The sequence below is a fragment of the Panicum virgatum genome, chromosome 5N (assembly GCF_016808335.1).
Source record: "Panicum virgatum strain AP13 chromosome 5N, P.virgatum_v5, whole genome shotgun sequence".
Lineage (NCBI taxonomy): Eukaryota > Viridiplantae > Streptophyta > Magnoliopsida > Poales > Poaceae > Panicum > Panicum virgatum.
This window is the reverse complement of record NC_053149.1, coordinates 53,941,875-53,961,225: the sequence shown is the minus strand read 5'-3', so window position 1 is coordinate 53,961,225 and position 19,351 is coordinate 53,941,875. Positions and strand designations below refer to the sequence as shown.

At 46.9% G+C, this 19,351-nt stretch overlaps 1 protein-coding gene across 1 annotated transcript; it reads left to right on the top strand.

The window, feature by feature from the left end:
• The first annotated feature begins 11,098 nt into the window (after positions 1-11,098).
• LOC120675298 (protein PLASTID MOVEMENT IMPAIRED 1-RELATED 1-like) lies at positions 11,099-14,978 on the top strand. Its single transcript, XM_039956436.1, has 2 exons — positions 11,099-13,473; positions 13,556-14,978. The coding sequence occupies exons 1-2, from the start codon at positions 11,177-11,179 to the stop codon at positions 14,697-14,699; spliced, it is 3,441 nt and encodes a 1,146-aa protein (XP_039812370.1). The 5' UTR covers positions 11,099-11,176; the 3' UTR covers positions 14,700-14,978.
• Positions 14,979-19,351: the final 4,373 nt, after the last annotated feature.

Genomic DNA, 19,351 nt, shown 5'->3' with positions numbered 1-19,351 from the left:
ACTATGCATGAGAGCCGCTCGCAATAAAGAAATATCACATACAGTCATTTAGGGGAGTTATTAGCATGACTTGGGCGACTTAGATTTTGAGTGGTACATGCAATTAGCAAGTCTTTAAACACAGATGTAGATCTCATGGAACTAGATGAGAAAATGTGGAAAAGTTTGTGCAAAAGGTGATTGGAAATTTATTAAGTGTGGAAAATTCATTAGGCTCGCGAGCCTAATGAGCTGGCTCGAGCTATTAACGAGTCGAGTCGAGCAAGAAATATTGCTCGTTTTTTGTTAACGAGCAGAGCTGAGTTGGCTCAAAAAAAAACTAACACACGGCAGGGACAGCAAACTGGCAGAGTTTGTGGGCCGAACATATATCTGAAAAAAATGGCAATCAAAGGGCCACACAATCACTACGAAAAAGACATGGACCGTATTGTTTGGCCCACAATGTAGCACTCATAGCAGCATTCAAATTCAAGGAGTGGCCGCTCCCGAGCCACTTGATGTGCACTGTTTTTCCAACCCGGGACTTGATGTGCACTGTTCAAAGGCCGGTTGTCTAAATTCAAGAAGTGTTCTTATAAGAGTTACGAGTTATTACTACACCCAGTTAAGAGTTAACAATGCGAAAAATAGTCCTAGAATATATAATCCAACTTATAAACTTACAATATATAGGCTGAAATAAATTAGTCCTAGATCATAGCCAGATCATATATAGACTGCCTTCCTACAGCTTTACTCGTGCAAGATACTGCCTCCATTTCAAATTATAAGTCATTCCAGATTCTTGAAGAGTCAAACTATTTTTCTATTTGACCAAAATTATAGAAAATATTAAAAAAATTATAACATCTAATAGATATAGGATGAAAGTAAATTTAATGAAGAATCTAATGATACTTATTTGGTATTATAAATTTTAGTAATTTATTTGTATAAATTTGATCAAAATTGAAATACTTTGACTTTCCAAAAAAAATTAAAATGACTTACAATTTGGAACGATGGAGTACATTACAATGTAGGGTGAAAAAAGGGTCCAACAATTTTTGAAACAACGATAAAACTGTCTGCACTCGTCGTACTCTAAATTCACATTAAAACACCCCCGCACCCCCTCCCTTCCCCATTCTCTCTCTCTCTCTGCTGGCCTCCTTCCCTCCGCCGTTCGCCTCTCTCCTGCATTCCTCGCCGCCCCTGCATCCCGCACTAGCCTTCCTCCTCCGCCTCCGCCCCCTCCTCCCTCCGCCGCCGGCGGCTCGACGGTCCACGCGGCCTCCACCCCTCCCTCATATTCTTCTCCTCCCCTGCTCACCTCTCCCTCCCCCGGCCATCCCCGCCGCCGAGCCATGCCGCGCGGGACAAGCAGCGCCAGCCTTCACCTGCGCGCGCGGCCGCCGCGGCCCCTCTCCGCCGGCTCCTTCAACGGGGCCATGGCAGTGGAGGCCACTGCACCCCTCGAGCTCGGCCACAGCCCTCTCGTCGATGGCGGCCATGGCGCGCGGGCCGCGGCGGGGTGGCCACAACAGCAAGGCGGCGCTCCGTGCGCGGGCGTCCAGCCGGCCACCCGTCCCGGCCCATGCGAGCGCGCGCGGGCGGGCCGCAGCGGCATGTCAAGCCGACGGCCGTGCGCAGCGTGGCGAGCCGGGCCGGCCGGGCGCGGCATGGCGAGCAGGGGAAGGCGGCGCGGAGGGCACCGCGGCCACGGCAGAGGCGTGCGGGGCTGCGGCGGCCACCCACCCATGGCGGCACACGGCCGGAACGGTGGGGCGGCGGCTCGGCCTGCGCGGATGCGAAGGCGGATGCGCGCGGCGGCGTCCTCCTCGGCTCCCCCGACCCCGGCACCTCCATCTCCGGCGGGCCTCGCGGTGGCCGTGCCAGCGGAGGCGCGGGGCCTCGCCGCGGCGGCTGAGCCAGCACCCAGTAGAAGCGCAGGGCGCCCGGGGTTGGGGGCGGCAGGGTCGGCTGGCGCGTCGAGCTGTCGGATTCGCGCGGGGCACAACACGCGCGGGTGGGTCGCGGCGGGCGGACGGCGAGCGTCGTCGCGGCGCGGCGGTTTTCGGCGCGGTGGAGCCTAGCGGGCGGCGGGCCTCAGAGTCCCGGCGGCGACGGGGTCGGCCAGCGCGTCGAGCTCGGTCTCCATCTCCGGCTAGCGCGGTTGGTTGGGGGTGGCACGCGGTAGAGCGGGCCACGCGCCCTGTCGGGATACCGCTCCTCCTCTACCCCGCTCTATTTGGCGTTCGGCGGGCGATACGGAACGATAAAGGGCGTGATTGGTTTGCTGCTGACTCCGGCCAGGCTCGTACCAGAGAGCCAGGCTCCCAGCGGCCAGGCCGAATGCATGCAACACTCAATTGATTGGTTGACTGCTTTTGTCTAGCCTGGATGCTCAGCGATCTTGTTTGGTCACTGCATATTGCAGTTTGTACACACGCTAAAGCTTACTTTGGGGCACTATGGACATGCACTTGCACCACCAGAGCCAGGCTCTGGGAAACGCCCATTTTTACCACATCTCGCCTCGAGGACCCCTTTTGCACGCGACGGGCCAGGCTAGCTATCCACAACAGGCAACCAAACGGATCTAGGTCGCACCACAGGAGCCTGGATGGGGGGTGATACAACCAACCAATCAGGCCATAGTGCCTGATAGCGTTCGCTGCTGCAGGTGTAAAAACGGGAAAGCGGTACTGCAGGGCGGGATAGCGAATGCTATCCCGTACCCAGTGCATCCAGTCTAATCTTGCTAACTCCAGGATGACTACTCTATATATCACTCGTGGTACAATTTGCAGACAATCGCCTAAAGAACATGCACGTGACCCAATATCAAATCAGTCCAATAAATATTTAACCGCATCTTTGACCTGTCTTGTATTGGACTGGTGCACTATTTTATATATTAGGCCAATATCAGTGGGAGGATCATGCGAGTGAGGGTCATAAGCATTAAATTTACTGATGTGGTAGAAAAGAGAGAGGATGGAGTGTCCTCTGGCTCATTTATCTAGTTTACAGTCTAGGTAACTGTGTGATGACACTCCTCACTGAGACTGACCTTATAAGTCTAGATGGAGCTTTTAATCTCATTTCATGCTACGTGCAGACCTTAATTCTCTTTCCACTTAGCAATTTTTTCTTCTATAGACTAAGTGTGTGAGTGTTTTAAAGGTATTAATAATTGATATATTTTTATAATCTTATTTTCCTTCTATTCCTTATTCAATGGTTTCATTTTATTCTTTAATTTCTTATTCCACTCTTTTTATCTATTCTTTCTGTATGTAACCTCTTTTTATATTTTTTCTATATTATTCTCTTACTCATTATTGTTCATTTTATCCATTTATTTTTATAGATAATAATATTTTGTTCTGTGCATAATATAATTGTTAGAGGTGTATAATTTGTTTATCCATAGATCAAATTGTTCAGACATGTTGACTCATTTGTTCGCGATTTTCATTTCTATTATTTGGCCTATACAATCAAATATTCGTAATGTTTAATATTTTATTCTTTATACATTGTTATTTGTTTGTTATGTTTAATCTTTTTGTTCGTACATTATTTGTTTCCATTAGCCATGCTCCGGGGAAATGTTTGAATCGGCCGTTTCTACTGGGATATGCTCACTGGGTGCAGCGATTTATTTGAATAATGATGTATTAGTATGATTAGTAAATATTAAGTGATATTAATGTGTTTTAAAGATGTTTAAAATATAATTAGATAAAATAAGAACTTTCGAATGTATTTGTACAAAATAAGAATTCTAAGTATAATTTTATAATTTTTTTATCCTACACAACATATTTTTTATACAAACAACTAAACAATATCTTTTCTCAGCCAGGCTATGTAAATAGAGTCAACCAAATACGGTAGCGTAGCATGCGCCCCACGTGAGCTAGGCTCTACTGGTACGCGAACCAAACATACGCTCCCTGCTAAACCTGCCATCACGAAGCCACGAACCGTCAGAGATTCAGATTTGAGGAACCGTGCCCGTGTGCGCACGGCGGCACGCCGGCCCGGGCGGGTTGCACCGAGCCAGGGACGATGTGACTATCGGGCGACCTCCGAGCATAGAGCTGGAATTGGGGCATGTCATTTTCACTACTGCAGAATATGTTTTTATTCCAGACCATTTGTTCCGGTTACTTTTGGACCCGGGATAAAAGGTGGCTTTTGTCCCGGGTCCAACGGCTAGCCGGGCCAACGTGGGGGACATGTTTTTTTTGTCCCGGGTGGAGCCACCAACCCGAACAAAAGGCCCCCCATTTGTCCCGGTTGGTGGCTCCACCCGGGATAAAAAGGCCCAATCCTTTTATCCCGGGTGGTAACCCTTTTGTCCCGGTTGGTGTTATCAACCCGGATAAAAGGCCCTTTTTATCCCGGTTGGTGTTACCAACCCGGATAAAAATCCCCTCCACGTGATAGTTCAAAAGGAAGTTATTCTATACAGAGTCACGTGTACTACTTAGATAAGTTGGTAAGGAAACCATGCGCTAGGACAAAAGGTCTTGGGATCGAATCCCGTGGTGTGCAAAAAAATTTTTAACGTCAAGCACCTTTTGTCCCGGTTCTGCCACCCAGGACAAAAATCTCGAGGCTTTTGTCTCGGAAGCCTTGTCCCGGTTCTAAAACCGGGACAAAAAGGGGGTTGGCAACCGGGACAACAAGTCATTTGTGTAGTAGTGTTTTGGGCGGGCCGCGGTACGATCATTTGACACGACCCAAAACACGGCACGACACGAAATATTTTGGGCCGTGCTGGCACGACACGAACACAAGGGCCGTGCCGTGCCTAGAATTTCAGCACGACAAGGTATATGGCACGACCCGCATTTTGAGCTGTGCTTGGGCCGGCATGGCACAAAAACAGCCCATCGGCCATTATGTAGCCCCTTGTTCTATTATGCCAGTTAATCTTCCTTTCTAATTAACAATAATCATGAAAGAAAATATTATTCATTCAAGAAAATCATGTAATTTTCATACCATGGATAGTTTATGTGTTTTCTAATTGCAATACTAATATTTCTATATCGATGCATATAAATCCAATTGCAAGTATCTGGAGGGCCGTGCTTGGGCCGGCACGACACGAAGGCATGCCGGCGTGCCATGGGCCGTGCTTGGACTTGATAATAGACTTGTCGTGCCAGTACGGCATGACACGATCATATCTAAAAATCTAAACCCGACACGGCATGAGGCACGAGAGGACCAGTCCGGGCCGGCACGGCAAGGCGCAAGTCCCAGCTCTATCCGCAGCTCTATCCGAGCATATGCCTTGACAGAAACAAGATTATTGAGGTGGCCCTCGGTCGCAGTTTAGCGGGGGGGACACCTACTCTCCGATGGTGACCTGCACCTAGCAGCATCCGTCGAAAATGGTGCAGCATCCGTCGAAAATGTCAGTGACAACCACTGTGCGAGGCGAGAGAGAGTTTGCATTTGACTTGATGAATTATGTGTTTCATGATAGTGTCAATGGGTCAATATCTGTCGCAAAAACATGCGGATAATGCATGTCAGGACTCAGGCAGGCACAATTGGCCTGTTCCGGCAAACCGGCATTTCGGGAGGATACTATTTGATTCATTTCCAGCAACGCTCTTTGGTTGCCGTATCCTAGGCCACAAGTTTGCCATCAGTGCCTCCTAGTACATGCAGTACATCCAAACAAGCAGGAGCAATAATGGCTCAAATTCAAATCCCTCTATCAAGCAATCATCATGCATGCGTTATCCTTTTCTTTTCCATTCAAAAACTCGCCAGGCACTCCCAAGAAATCAAACACGATTTAATAGAAATCAAACGCCGAAGGCATCGGCCGCAAGAACAGCTCGGGCTCGAATTGATTCTCCCAGACCCAGTTTCCAACTTCAAATCATCAACGCAACCCAGGAACAACCACCACCCACCAGCCAATGTTAGAAGCGACGGCGAACAAAACGATGAAAAATAAAAAGATCAAATCGCAGAAAGACACGAAGATTTAACGTGGAAAACCCCTCCAATGCGAAGGGTAAAAAACCACGGGCGCCAGCCAGCAAGAACTTCACTATATCGGGTGTTTGTGTACAACGCCTAGCGGCGGCTTACAAGAGAAATAATAGGATTGATATTCTCCGGTGAAGCCTATGGGTTAGATATATAGGAGAGTCACGTGGTCTCCTCAACTTCTACTAGCAATGTGGGATTAAAAGTTTGCACCACATGGGCCTTAATGGGCCAAGCCCAAATTCCAACACTCTCCCATCAGAATTTGGATCACAATATAACATACTCCACCTTGAGACAAATTCCTTCTTGTAGCATATCAAAATCATCACCTGAACACAACAAAGAACAGAACTTCTGGCGCCAAATAGCCTCTTGGGCTAAACTGTCAAACCAACTAAGCTTGAGCAAAGCTCAAACTTAGCTACAGGAACTGGTTTAGTCATCATATCAGCTGGATTATCATGAGTACTGATCTTGCATACCTTCAATTTACCTTGTGAAATAACATCACGAACATAATGGTACTTGACATCAATATGCTTTGTCCTTTCATGAAACATCTAATCTTTAGTGAGGCAAATAGCACTTTGACTGTCACAGAATAGATCAATGCAAGAACCAACTCCACACAGCTCAGTAAACAAACCTTTCAGCCAAACTGCCTCCTTGCACGCTTCAGCAATAGCCATATATTCTGCTTCTGTGGTAGACATAGCAACAACAGGCTGCAAAGTAGCCTTCCAACTCACAGCACAACTGCTAACAGTGAACACATAACCTGTGAGTGACCTGCGCCTATCCAAATTAGCAGCATAATCTGAATCCACATAACCAATGAGTCCCTGATCAGTTCTCCCAAACTTCAAACAAGAATCTGCTGTTCCTCTGAGGTACCTGAAAATCCACTGAACTGCCTTCCAGTGTTCTTTACCAGGATTAGACATGTATCTGCTAACCAAACTCATAGAATATGATAAATCTGGGCGAGAGCAAACCATGGCATACATCAAAGAACCAACAGCACTAGAATATGGGACTTTTGACATGTATTCAACATTCTCCTCAGAACTAGGGCACTGAGCAGCTGACAATTTAAAGTGAGGTGCAATAGGAGTACTAACTGGCTTTGAATCATGCATATTGAAACGCTGAAGAACCTTGTTAATGTAATTATGCTGACTAAGAAATAATAAACCAGATTTTCTGTCTCTAGTAATCTCCATACCTAGAATTTTCTTAGCAACACCAAGATCCTTCATATCAAATTCACTACTCAACAATTTCTTTACTGTAGTGATTTCTTTTCTGCTCTTGGCAGCAATAAGCATGTCATCAACATATAACAGCAAGTATATATGTGATTCCTCAACAATCTTAATGTAAACACAGCTATCATATTCAGATCTTTTAAAACCATGTAACAACATAAATGAATCAAACCTCTTATACCACTGACGAGGAGACTGTTTCAAACCATACAAGGATTTCTTTAATTTGCAAACATAATTCTCTTTGCTTGGCACTATGAATCCTTCTGGCTGATCCATATAAATTTCCTCCTCAAGCTCTCCATGTAAAAATGCAGTCTTCACATCTAACTGCTCAAGCTCAAGATCATGCATAGCAATAATACTAAAGAAAGTCCGAATTGAGCTATGCTTCACAACTGGAGAGAACACATCATTATAGTCAACACCAGGAATCTGACTGAAACCTTTTGCAACTAACCTTGCCTTAAATCTTGGAGGCTCACTAGAAGACAAACCCTCCTTTCTCTTGAAGACCCATTTGCAACGAACAGTCTTCTTTTTCTCAGGCAAGCTTACAATCTCCCATGTGCCATTCTTCTCAAGAGACTGCATCTCCTCATGCATAGCTGAGATCCACTTCTCCTTATCAACTGAATCAATGGCTTCAGAATATGTTGCTGGCTCACTAGCATCCTCCACCTGTTCAGCACAACTCAAAGCATAATAAGTCAGATTACACTCCTCAATTAAACGGTTTGGAGGTTCACAACTCCTCTTTGATCTGCGAAGAGCAATAGGTAAATCTACATCCTCCTCATGCTGCAAATCAGACTGTGAAACTGGAGGTGAGTGCTGAACAGTATCAGGAACACTATCTGAAACATCATTACCAACAACTTCATTTTCCTGATCATCCATAAGCTCCACCTGCACACTAACTTGTGACTGCAATTTCTCAACTAAAGCATCATCTGTGGACAAACTGTCAGTAAACATCACAGATTCATTGAAAACAACACTTCTGCTCATAAAAGTCTTTCTAGTTTCAGGATTCCACAATTTATATCCTTTGACTCCCGAACCATAACCAAGAAACAGACATTTAATAGCTCTAGGCTCTAATTTTCCATTATCAACATGAGCATAAGCAGTGCAGCCAAAAACTCTCAAGTGTGAATAATCTGCAGGTGTACCAGACCATACCTCAATAGGAGTCTTCTTGTTGAGTGGAATAGAAGGCGATCTGTTGATCAAATAACATGCTGTATTAGCAGCCTCAGCCCAAAAACGCTTGTTCATATGGGCATTGGACAGCATGCAACGAGCCTTCGAGATGATAGTCCTGTTCATACGCTCGGCCACACCATTCTGCTGAGGAGTGTATGGTATGGTGTGATGCCTAACAATGCCTTCTTTTCTGCAATAATCATCAAAAGCATCCGAACAGAACTCTCCACCATTATCAGTTCGAAGCACCTTGACCTTCTTCTCAGTTTGCCTTTCTATCATAACTTTCCATTCTATAAAAGCAACAAAAGTATCATCTTTGCTTTTCAGAAAATAAGGCCAGACTCTTCTAGAGTAATCATCAATAATGGTAAGCATATAACCAGCACCACCATATGAAGACTTACGTGAAGGACCCCACAAATCAGCATGAACATAATCAAGTGTACCTTTTGTGGTATGAACAGAGGTATTGAATTTGACCCTCTTATGCTTACCAAATACACAATGCTCACAGAACTTCTTGCCACTCAGAATGCAGCCATCCAGCAGTTTTCTCTTCATCAATTCTGCCATACCGAGTTCACTCATGTGTCCAAGACGCATATGCCAAAGGTCAGTCTTACTAGGTTCAGCATTAGCAACATTAGCAGCAGAAACAGAACCATGCAAAGTACAACCTCTGAGAACATATAAATTTGAAGGATTGAGATCACCCAGCAAACATACAAGAGAACCTTTAGATACCTTCACAACTCCACCTGAACCGGTGTATTTGAGTCCTTCTTTATCAAGTGTGCTCAACGAGATCAGATTTCTTTTCATCCCTGGTATGTGCCTTACATTCTTCAGTATGCGAATCATGCCATCATGGGTCTTGATCTGAACAGAGCCAATGCCAATAATCTCACACGGGTTATCATCTCTCATGCGCACAAAATCACCGTTCTGCAAAGACTCATAGGAACTGAACCAATCTCTATTAGTGCAGATATGAAAAGAACATGCAGAATCAAGAATCCACTCATCATGACCAGCAACACAACCAGCAAAGACAACCAAACAATCTGACTCAGAGTTTTCACCAGCAGAAGCAACACTAGCCTTACCATCAGATTTATTTTTCTTCTTCTCTTTATTCTGCAATTTCCAGCAATCCTCAATCATATGAGATTTCTTCTTGCAATACTTACAGAATTTCTTCTTGGGACCTTTGGACTGGGAGCGGCCTCTACCGTCATTGCTCTTGCCACGATCGTTGTTATCACTTGAGGATCTTTGCTCTGATCTGCCTCTGACATGCAAAGCGTCGCCCCTAGAGGACGAGCCATCTGTCTGCACCATGTCTTTCATCTTCTCCTTAGACTGGAGTGCCTCACAAACTTCCGCAAGGGTTAGTTCATCACGGCTTAATAGTATGGTGTCACGGAAACTTGCATAAGAACTTGGCAAAGAGCATAATAAAAGAAGACCTAAGTCCTCATCTTCATACTTAACCTCCATCGACCCTAGGTCAGCAACGATCTCCTTGAAGACAGATAGGTGACCCATCACCGAATCACCCTCCTGCATCTTAAGCGTGTACAGCTTCAACTTCATATGCAATTTACTGGTAAGATCCTTCGACATGCAGATCGATTCCAGTTTTAGCCACAATTCTGCAGCAGTCTTTTCCTGCAGCACTTCTTGTAGAATATCGTTAGATAGATGAAGCTGAATAAGAGAAAGAGCCTTACGGTCCTTGCGCTTCTCCTCATCGGTCCACTCATCCTTCTTTTTCTTTCCGAATTTTTCCAGCGCCTCATCAAGATCATTGGTTTGCGCCAGAATAGCTCTCATCTTGACTTGCCACAGCGAGAACCTTGTCTTGTAGTCCAACATCGGTAGATCATACTTCATCGACGCCATCACGAAACCCAAACTTGAAACCACGGCTCTGGTACCACTTGTTAGAAGCGACGGCGAACAAAACGATGAAAAATAGAAAGATCAAACTGCAGAAAGACACGAAGATTTAACGTGGAAAACTCCTACAATGCGAAGGGTAAAAAACCACGGGCGCCAGCCAGCAAGAACTTCACTATATCGGGTGTGTGTACAACGCCTAGCGGCGGCTTACAAGAGGAATAATAGGATTGATATTCTCCGGTGAAGCCTATGGGTTAGATATATAGGAGAGTCACGTGGTCTCCTCAACTTCTACTAGCAATGTGGGATTAAAAGTTTGCACCACATGGGTCTTAATGGGCCAAGCCCAAATTCCAACACTCTCCCATCAGAATTTAGATCACAATATAACAGCCAACCCAACAGAAAACACGCCCCACAGCGGCACAGGCGCACAGCCCATCCTTGATCCTTCCGTTTCACCACGACCCGAGCTCCACGATGACATTTCTGTTCTGTTTCACAATTCACGTGACAGGAATTTCCCTTCGAGTAGTCAAGTCCAGCCTTTGCTTCCAGATCCCAATTCCCACAGGCCACAGCTCACTAAAAGTTAAGAAAACGCCGCCGAGCACCGGAGCAACAAAAGAAAACGCAACACCAAAGCAACGCATCCCCGCCCCGCTCCCCCCTTGTCTGCCTCTCCCCGTCGCCGGCCGCGCCGCCCCTTCAAAATCGCCTCCCGAAAAATCCCCAAACCCGACCCATCCCAAACCCAAGCGCCGCCACCGCCAGCCATGTCGTCCCGCATCCCCCGCGGGGTTGGCTTCGGCGGCGGCGACCACCGCGGGGGCGACGCAGGCGACGCCGCCCTCGCCCGCGACATCGTCACGCTCCACAAGGCGCTCTCCCTCGACCCCTCCACCAGCCGCCGCCGCCGCTCCCTCCCGCTCCCCTCCCCGTCCCCCGCCGCCGCCGAGCAGCCTCGCCAAAAGCCCCGCCTCAAGCCCTCCTTCTCCTCCTCATCGCGCAGGCTCCTGCCGTCCGCCGCCAGCTCCTCCGCCGCTTCCACCTCGTCCTCGTCCTCGTCGTCCTCCTTCTGGAAGAAGTCTCTGACCGCCATCTCGCACCTGGGCCGGCGCCGCTTCGACTGCGCGTTCGCCCTGCACGTGCACTCCGTCGACGGCCTCCCCGCGGCGCTCGACGGGTCCGCGGTCACTGTCCAGTTCCGCCGGATGTCCGTGTCCGCCTACACCCGCCCCGTTGCGGCGGCGCTTGGCGCCGCCGCGTTCGAGGAGGCCCTCACGCTGCGCTCCCCGGTCTACCTCTCCCGCGGCGCCAAGTCCGCGGTCAAGTACGAGCCTCGGGCCTTCTCCGTCGCCGTCTCCGCCTCCACGCTCGAGCTCGGCAAGCACGAGGTCGACCTCACGCGCCTGCTACCGGTCTCTTTCGACGATCTCGAGGACGGCGGCGACTCCGGGTTTGGGAAGTGGAGCACCAGCTTCCGGCTGTCCGGCCCCGCCCGCGGCGCGCGGCTCAACGCCACCTTTTCGTGCTCGCTCGTCGGGGGAGGCGGCGGCGAGCAGCATAAGGCTGGGGAGGTTGCTGGGCTGCGGCGCGGGTTGATGGCGCGGCCGGTGTCAGTGCAGGCGCCGATGCCGGTGCCAGCGCGGACCAGGGATGTGAGGGTACTGCACGAGGTGTTGCCGAGCTTGAGGTCTGCGAGTGCGAGGGCACTGCCATTTGCTGCTGCCGGTGGTCTTGATGCGAGGAAGGAGGAGGTGGCAGAATTGGACTCTGAGGAGAGCTCTCCGGAGGCAAAACACTGCACATCGGTAGAGGTTAAGAAGGAGGACTTGATGCGTCCAGAGGGCCATTGGGGTGCTACGGACTTCAATGTTGTTGAGCATGGAGTTGAGGTTGCCTCAGATGATACACAAAGGCCTGAACATGCAGAAACAAGCAATGTGGCTGATCAGGAGGAGGATTTGGGGTTCAAAATCGACGATGAGGGATCATTTAAGCCTGTTCTAATAAGTGATAATGCCACTGGAGATCAGGCTGTTGGAGTGATGCTGGAGGAGACAGTCAGTGATGTTGCTGTTCAAACAGAGAACGTGGAAAACAAACAGGCTGGAATAGTCAAAGCGGATTCACTGCCTAATGCCGCTCTTGAAGCAGAGAATCAGTTTGTAAGAGATACAGAGCTGAAGGATCTGGAGTGTATATTCAATGATCTCTCAATTGCTGAACCAGAGGAATTTGAATCGCCAATTGTAGAAGATAAGCGTTCTAGGCGATTAAGCTGCACGGGCGTGACTGGTAGTTACAGGTCCACCAGTAGGAAGGGCAGATCGCACAGCATGGATGCTTCATCAGATTCTGTTGCTAATGAGTTCTTGGATATGCTTGGAATAGAGCATAGCCCATTTGGGCAACCCTCGGATAGTGATTCCGAGTCACCAAGAGAGCGGCTTTGGAAGCAGTTTGAAAAGGAAGCTCTAGCTTCTGGGAATGCTATTCTTGGTTTGGACTTTGACGATGGAATGGAAGAACCTATCTGTGAAGATGTTGTGGAGAATTTCGATCTCTCCGCAATGATACATGAGGCTGAGCTTGAGCTTCAGAGTGGAAGACTTCGAGCTAAGTCGTCGGAAGATGAAGAAACTGAAGCTTTAATGCGTCAGTTTGGGCTAAATGAAAAGTCCTTCCAATCTTCTCCACCTGAAAGTAGAAATGGGTTTGGTAGCCCTATTGACCTCCCACCTGAGCAGCCCTCTGAGCTACCACCATTGGCCGAAGGTTTAGGTTCATTTATTCAGACAAAAGATGGTGGATTTCTGCGATCAATGGATCCAACCCTGTTCAAAAATGCTAAGAACAACTGCAGCTTGGTCATGCAGGCTTCTTCACCGATTGTGCTGCCAGCAGAGATGGGATCTGGGATTATGGATATATTGCATGGTCTGGCATCAGTTGGAATTGAAAAATTATCAATGCAAGCAAATAAACTTATGCCCTTAGAAGATGTTAATGGCAAAATGATACAGCAGATTGCCTGGGAGTCTGCTCCATCTCTAGAATCTGGTGAAAGGTTTGTAATCTCCCTTTTCATGCTTGTTTGTGCTTTTTCCCATTTGTGCCTTGTTTGAAGCATTTTTCGTTTACCAATGCAGATATGATCTATTGGAGAATCATTGCATCGATGCGTTAGTAGGAGGGGTAGGAAATGCTGCTTCTGGCAAGAAGAAGAAAGGGAGGGGTGCTGATCTGTCATCATCCTTGGGTGGGGACAGTGCTTCAGAATATGTTTCACTTGAGGACCTTGCGCCTTTAGCAATGGAAAAGATTGAAGCTCTATCCATTGAGGGTTTGAGGATACAATCTGGCATGTCAGAAGAGGAGGCACCCTCCAATATCAGTGCCAAGCCTATTGGGGAATTTTCATCTCTGCAAGGAAAGTCTGCAGAGAATACTTGGTCCCTTGGTTTAGAGGGAACTGCAGGCTTGCAGCTTCTGGATGTTAAGCAAAGTGGAGAAGAAGTTGATGGATTAATGGGCTTGTCTATCACTCTAGATGAGTGGATGAGGCTTGACTCTGGGGTAGTGGATGAAGAAGAACAGCACAGTGACAGGGCATCGAAGATACTTGCTGCCCATCATGCTAAATCGATGGAGTTAGTTGCTGAAAAACGGAATGGAGACAAAAAGAGCAAGAAATCTGGTAGAAGATGGGGCTTGCTAGGTAATAACTTCACTGTTGCTCTCATGGTTCAACTACGTGACCCACTACGTAACTATGAGCCAGTTGGCACACCTATGCTAGCTTTAATTCAAGTGGAAAGAGTTTTTGTCCCCCCAAAGCCCAAGATCTACAGTACTGTTTCAGACAAAGGTAATAGCGAGCAAGATGATGAGGAGCCTAAGACTGAAGAGGTTCCAGATAAGGCATTGGTCACAGAACAGAAAGTTGAGGAATTAGAGGATCCCATTCCTCAGTTCAAGGTTACAGAAGTGCATGTTGCTGGTTTCAAGAGTGAGCCTGAAAAGAAGGAACCATGGGGCAATCAAACGCAGCAGCAGTCTGGCTCAAGATGGCTGCTTGCAGCTGGCATGGGCAAGGGCAACAAGCACCCCCTGATGAAATCCAAAGCGATCACAAAGCCGAGCCAAGAGGCAGCTGGTCGGCCAGGAGATACCCTCTGGAGCATCTCATCGCGTGTCCATGGCGCAGGGACCAGATGGGACGAGCTAGCAGGAGCTAAAAACCATTCGCGAAACCCAAATATCCTCCTTAAGAAGGACAAGAGATTTCGGTAATATCTTGGTGGGTAGTTAGCTTGTAAGCATGTCTACCTGGTTTGATTGGGGTAACTTATTTTCTGGAAATGTTCCTAGTTGATTGTAAAATCATGTACATTGAGTTCTCTTGCATACTGAATCATCTTGGATCAGTTTTTTTTGTTAATGCTTCGCTATAGGTTGTGTTATGTTCCTTCTGAATTACATTGGGCTCAACTGTACAGAGAAACTGGTGTTTCTCTCTTCACAATGAAAAGAGCGGCTTCTACCTGTGAAGGTGCAGTACAGTTTCCAATATACGGAATGCTCTTTTCACTCTCACACCGCTCTCTGTCTTGGGTCCTTGGCATTTCTATACTTCACGTCTCAGCACGAAAGAAAACACGAGTTATTTTTCTGCTCAAGAAACTGTGGAGATGAAAACACGAGTTATTGTGTTGTAGACTTCCACAGATGGGCAGCGTTGCAGCATGTGGCTTTCTCGACAGGTCAGTGCACCCCGGTGCAGATTAGCGTATCGTTCATGGCATCCCGTGCTCGCCGTGGACGCAATGATTCCATCTACCAGGGTCCCCACGATCCCATGAAAAGCTTGGTTGGCTGGACGCAAACTTTTGTTCGAGGAACTCTGCGGGTCCTGCCGCGGTCGACAGCTCATCGTCCAAGTAGTATCATCACTCAGCACAGGGCAAAAAGGAAATCCACGGAATCTATTCAAGTGATCTCATCCAAGGGACGCTTGAGTTGACTACTGGTCATCCAAACCCAAGGGGCAGATGCTGGAACCCTTGTTTTTGACACGACCCGGGAGTCTTCGGTCTCTTTTCGACCTGATTCCTTGTTTGGTTTATGCGTGCTCGACTTGAGCAGCGAAGCAGATGGTCAGATGCTGGTGGTATTAGTTGCATTAGGTGATCAGGTACGCAAGGACGCCGCGGGTCGCAGCGGCGCGCTGGTAGCCTAGCCACCGCGCCAGCGCCCGTGCCCGCACGTGTGATGATGATGCAATGCTAACAGGGCAGCTCGTCCTTTCCAAAGTTCCAAAACCATTACCCGCTTACTGACTGGCACCCATGGTCATCTTATGCTTAATTGCCGCCATCTGATTGGAAGATGAGTGGATGACAGGCTACAGCGATGCAATGCAAGACAGCTTCTTCTGCCCACAGAGATACCCCTACAAGCAATGGCAGCCATCCGCCAGCATGATATTCTACATGTTCCAGTTATCAAAAACCATGGAGCGCAGTAGTATTAAATTTGTTTCAAAGGCTGAGATGACCGAAGCCGACTTTTTCTGGATCTGAAAATGCGAGGATAAAAGAAAGAAACGAATAGTTCTGCAGCCTGGAGACGGGAGAATTCCGATCTGTTTTCTGCTCTTACAGTTTCATTCAGACCCCATCTTTCAAGAATCAAATCAAATTTGATTGAAATGGACGGCACGCCACCACGACTAGGCTGTGGTTGCACTTGCGCAGCGTCGCCATCATCGCGGTGGCCGCTGGTTTCGTACCTTCTCCTCCGGCCACTTTTTCCCCAGTGCACTTGTCAAAGAGCTAGCGAGATGTACACCGCAGCCAGTACGAACTACGAAGCCACGAGCTAGCGGTCAGGCTTGGACAGTTGGACGGACGGCCGCGAGACGGACCATCCATCATTGGGCCAGTACGTACGCATCCCTGTATGAGAGCTTGCTATATGCTCCAAAGTCTGGGTCGTGCGCTCCTTCGCGTGCGCACGTTGTGGGCTTGTGGCGACGACGGGCGCGCCTGTGCGACTCGCCGCTGCAGTTGCCGAAGTTGCCGCCGTTTTCCGGCTCCCGTTAGCACTGGCGAGAACGTACGTACCTGCACGACCTTGGCAACTAACAAGTGGTGACGACAGCACCGGGTTTGGTACCGCGTTCCTGGAAGGATGAGGATGCAGCCAATATTTTGATCCGCGTTGGGGTCCATGATAGGCGCGTACCCTGTACCCGCACAGCTGAGCTGATGGGTCCGTGGGGATGAGTGGTCTATATCAAGGAGCTAAAAATTGAGCGATAAACTTTAGCATATATTAACGCGCACACATATTTTAATTTTTTTGAATCTTGATTAAATTTTAGCTCACTCTATTAGATAGTGCTAAGGTTTAGCACTTTTACCTATTAGCATTTGGATCGAAACAGATCCAAAACCAAACAACAGGCTGGCTAAAGTTTAGGTAGCTAAACTTTATTAGCACTATCCTGTTTGGAGCTAGTGCTAATCAGTGGTGGACCTAGGATTAGAACTTAGGGTATGCCATGTCAAAACTTCAACATATAATTCGGTATAATCTAAAAAAATCGATACACAATAAAAAATTCCACGAGCAATTCGATATATAAACATTTAGATTCAATACTTACATATATTACAATATAAGTAGTAGAAGCACACTAAGTCCTAGAAAAATATAAAATAAGCTTACAAAAATAGTTCAAAGAGATTATCTAATTTCTTCTTATCAGGCTTACGCTTCTTAACTATTAAGTTGTATGCATCAATCAATTCAACCCAAAAGCTTAAATTGATGGGAAGAGGTGGGCAATTCACTTATACTTTAACACTCTCCCTCACGTGTAGGCTCTGCTATGCCTCAAACGTGAAAATAAGAGTCGGTTGCAATTATTTTATTTAATCGCACCTGTTGATGTTCGAACTCGAGGCTGTCAGACCCAGGGCAGCGGGACTGCTCACAGATGTGGAATATTCTAGAGTAAGGAATATCACATGGATACACCTTACCTCTCTTGTAACTACTCGTACGGCAGTAGGACTAGTTGATGTACATGGAAACTACTCGACCTTGTTGTAGTAGGACTCTAGTAGTACTCGGCTAGTACTTTCCATATAACCCTGTCCTCCCAGACTATATAAGAGCAGGCATGGATCCTTCCAAAACATCTCAACACCTAAGGCAATACAAACGACCACACAGAACGTATGGTATGACGGTCTGAACCTGTCTAAATCTTTGTGTTCCTTGCACCATACCGTTCTGATCTCGACGAGTCCGTGCCTACAAACAATCTTCTCGAAATATACCTCGGAGAGCTTGGCAGTAAAACACCGACAGAGACCTCTGGCCCTGATACCATATTGAGTTGTATGTACCAACCAATTCAACCCAAAACCTTATGTTGATGGGAAGAGGTGGACAATTCATTTATGCTTCAACATTAAAGTTCATGAAGTATTAATTATATCATCTTCATCCACTCGAAGAAGATATCTCGCTTGATGAATGTGTGTAGACAATCATCCAAAAGACTATCTCCCATATTATTTTTTAGCTTAATTTTTGCTAAAATCAATGACCAATTTTAAAAGATTATAAACCATATCATAAATCTTATTTCTCTCAGTTTGAACTAGCTTAACTGAGAGATAACCATGATTGGTCAGACATTTGAAGTTGTTCCCATGTCTGCTATCACCAATATAATTGTTAAGTTGCAATTTGAATTTGATCAAATCTAAGTTAAAGAAGTTATTAGGGTAAAAGACGGCTGGCTTAGGGTATGCCGTGGCATACCCTGTCCACCCTTTGGGTCCGCCAGTGGTGCTAATCACATACTAACAGAAACCTATCAATTACTATTAGCCCCTTCTCCCCATCTAATGTTTTGCTCATATTTCTAAAGTTTGCTAAACTTCAACACTTTTGTTTGGAGGTGCTAATACTAAAGTTTAGTATTTTCATGCATTAGTAATAATGGTGCCCTTAGTTCTTCCATCGGGAGAAAGCAACACGTCACAATCATGCACTCTCTTTAGTTGGATTTGTATAGCCCTGTTTCCCCCTTACTTTGTAAATACCTTTTCTTTTAATAAATTTTTAACAGTGGGGTTTCCCTCGCTGTTTTCGGTTAAAAAAAATCAAGCGCTTTCCTATCAAAGATAATTTAATGTCTCGTGATCTTGAATTCATGAGAGGGATTTTCTTGCGCCATTTGACCACCACCAAGCTTAACTTAATCTGTTGAATAGATTTTCTTTTTGCGAGTTAATCCGTTGAATAAAATAGTTTACTTTTTTTCTATACGTCTACAAATTCAAAACGGAGTATATCCGTGGCGTGTACCATGCTCGCGTAGCGTTGAGCCGTCATGCTTGACGAGATACACTATTATTTTTCTTTCTCGAAGGATGGTAAGCAAGCTGCATTATTCGCACATGGATCAGCAACATCACGACCGAGCGCCGTTGCCATCGCGCACGGGATTCATGAATCATATGATTAAAAACAGTTGTAGCGCTGCACAGCTGCTACCAACGTACTGTATGATGCTAGTCGGTAGGTACGGTCCTCTGCACAACAGCACAAAGTTAAACGAGTTAATGAACCGAGCCTGGCGATCGGCAGCTCGCAACTAAGGTTTGCATCCATTTTCAGGGCGACTCTACGCAAATGCTCCAACGGCACGATTCATAGTACTAGTACGGCAGCTCGGCACCGACTTTCCAGCCTTTTTGGTTGTGAGGAGGGGAAAAATTGAATGAAATTCTTTTCATATGTTTGATTGTGTTTGGGCTGACGGGAAGGCCCTCTGGCGGAACCCACGGGCGTACATAGGTGTGTGTATGTAGCAATTGCTCAGTTTTCATGCAATTGTTTTTACCAAACATGAGTGAAAGTTT

What these genes read in the sequence shown, in the direction of transcription:
- LOC120675298 (XM_039956436.1), top strand. Translation starts at nt 11,177, where the DNA reads ATGTCGTCCCGCATCCCCCGCGGGGTTGGCTTCGGCGGCGGCGACCAC. An exon ending in TCTCTAGAATCTGGTGAAAG is followed by an intron (nt 13,474 to 13,555) that starts GTTTGTAATCTC and finishes TTACCAATGCAG; the next exon opens with ATATGATCTATTGGAGAATC.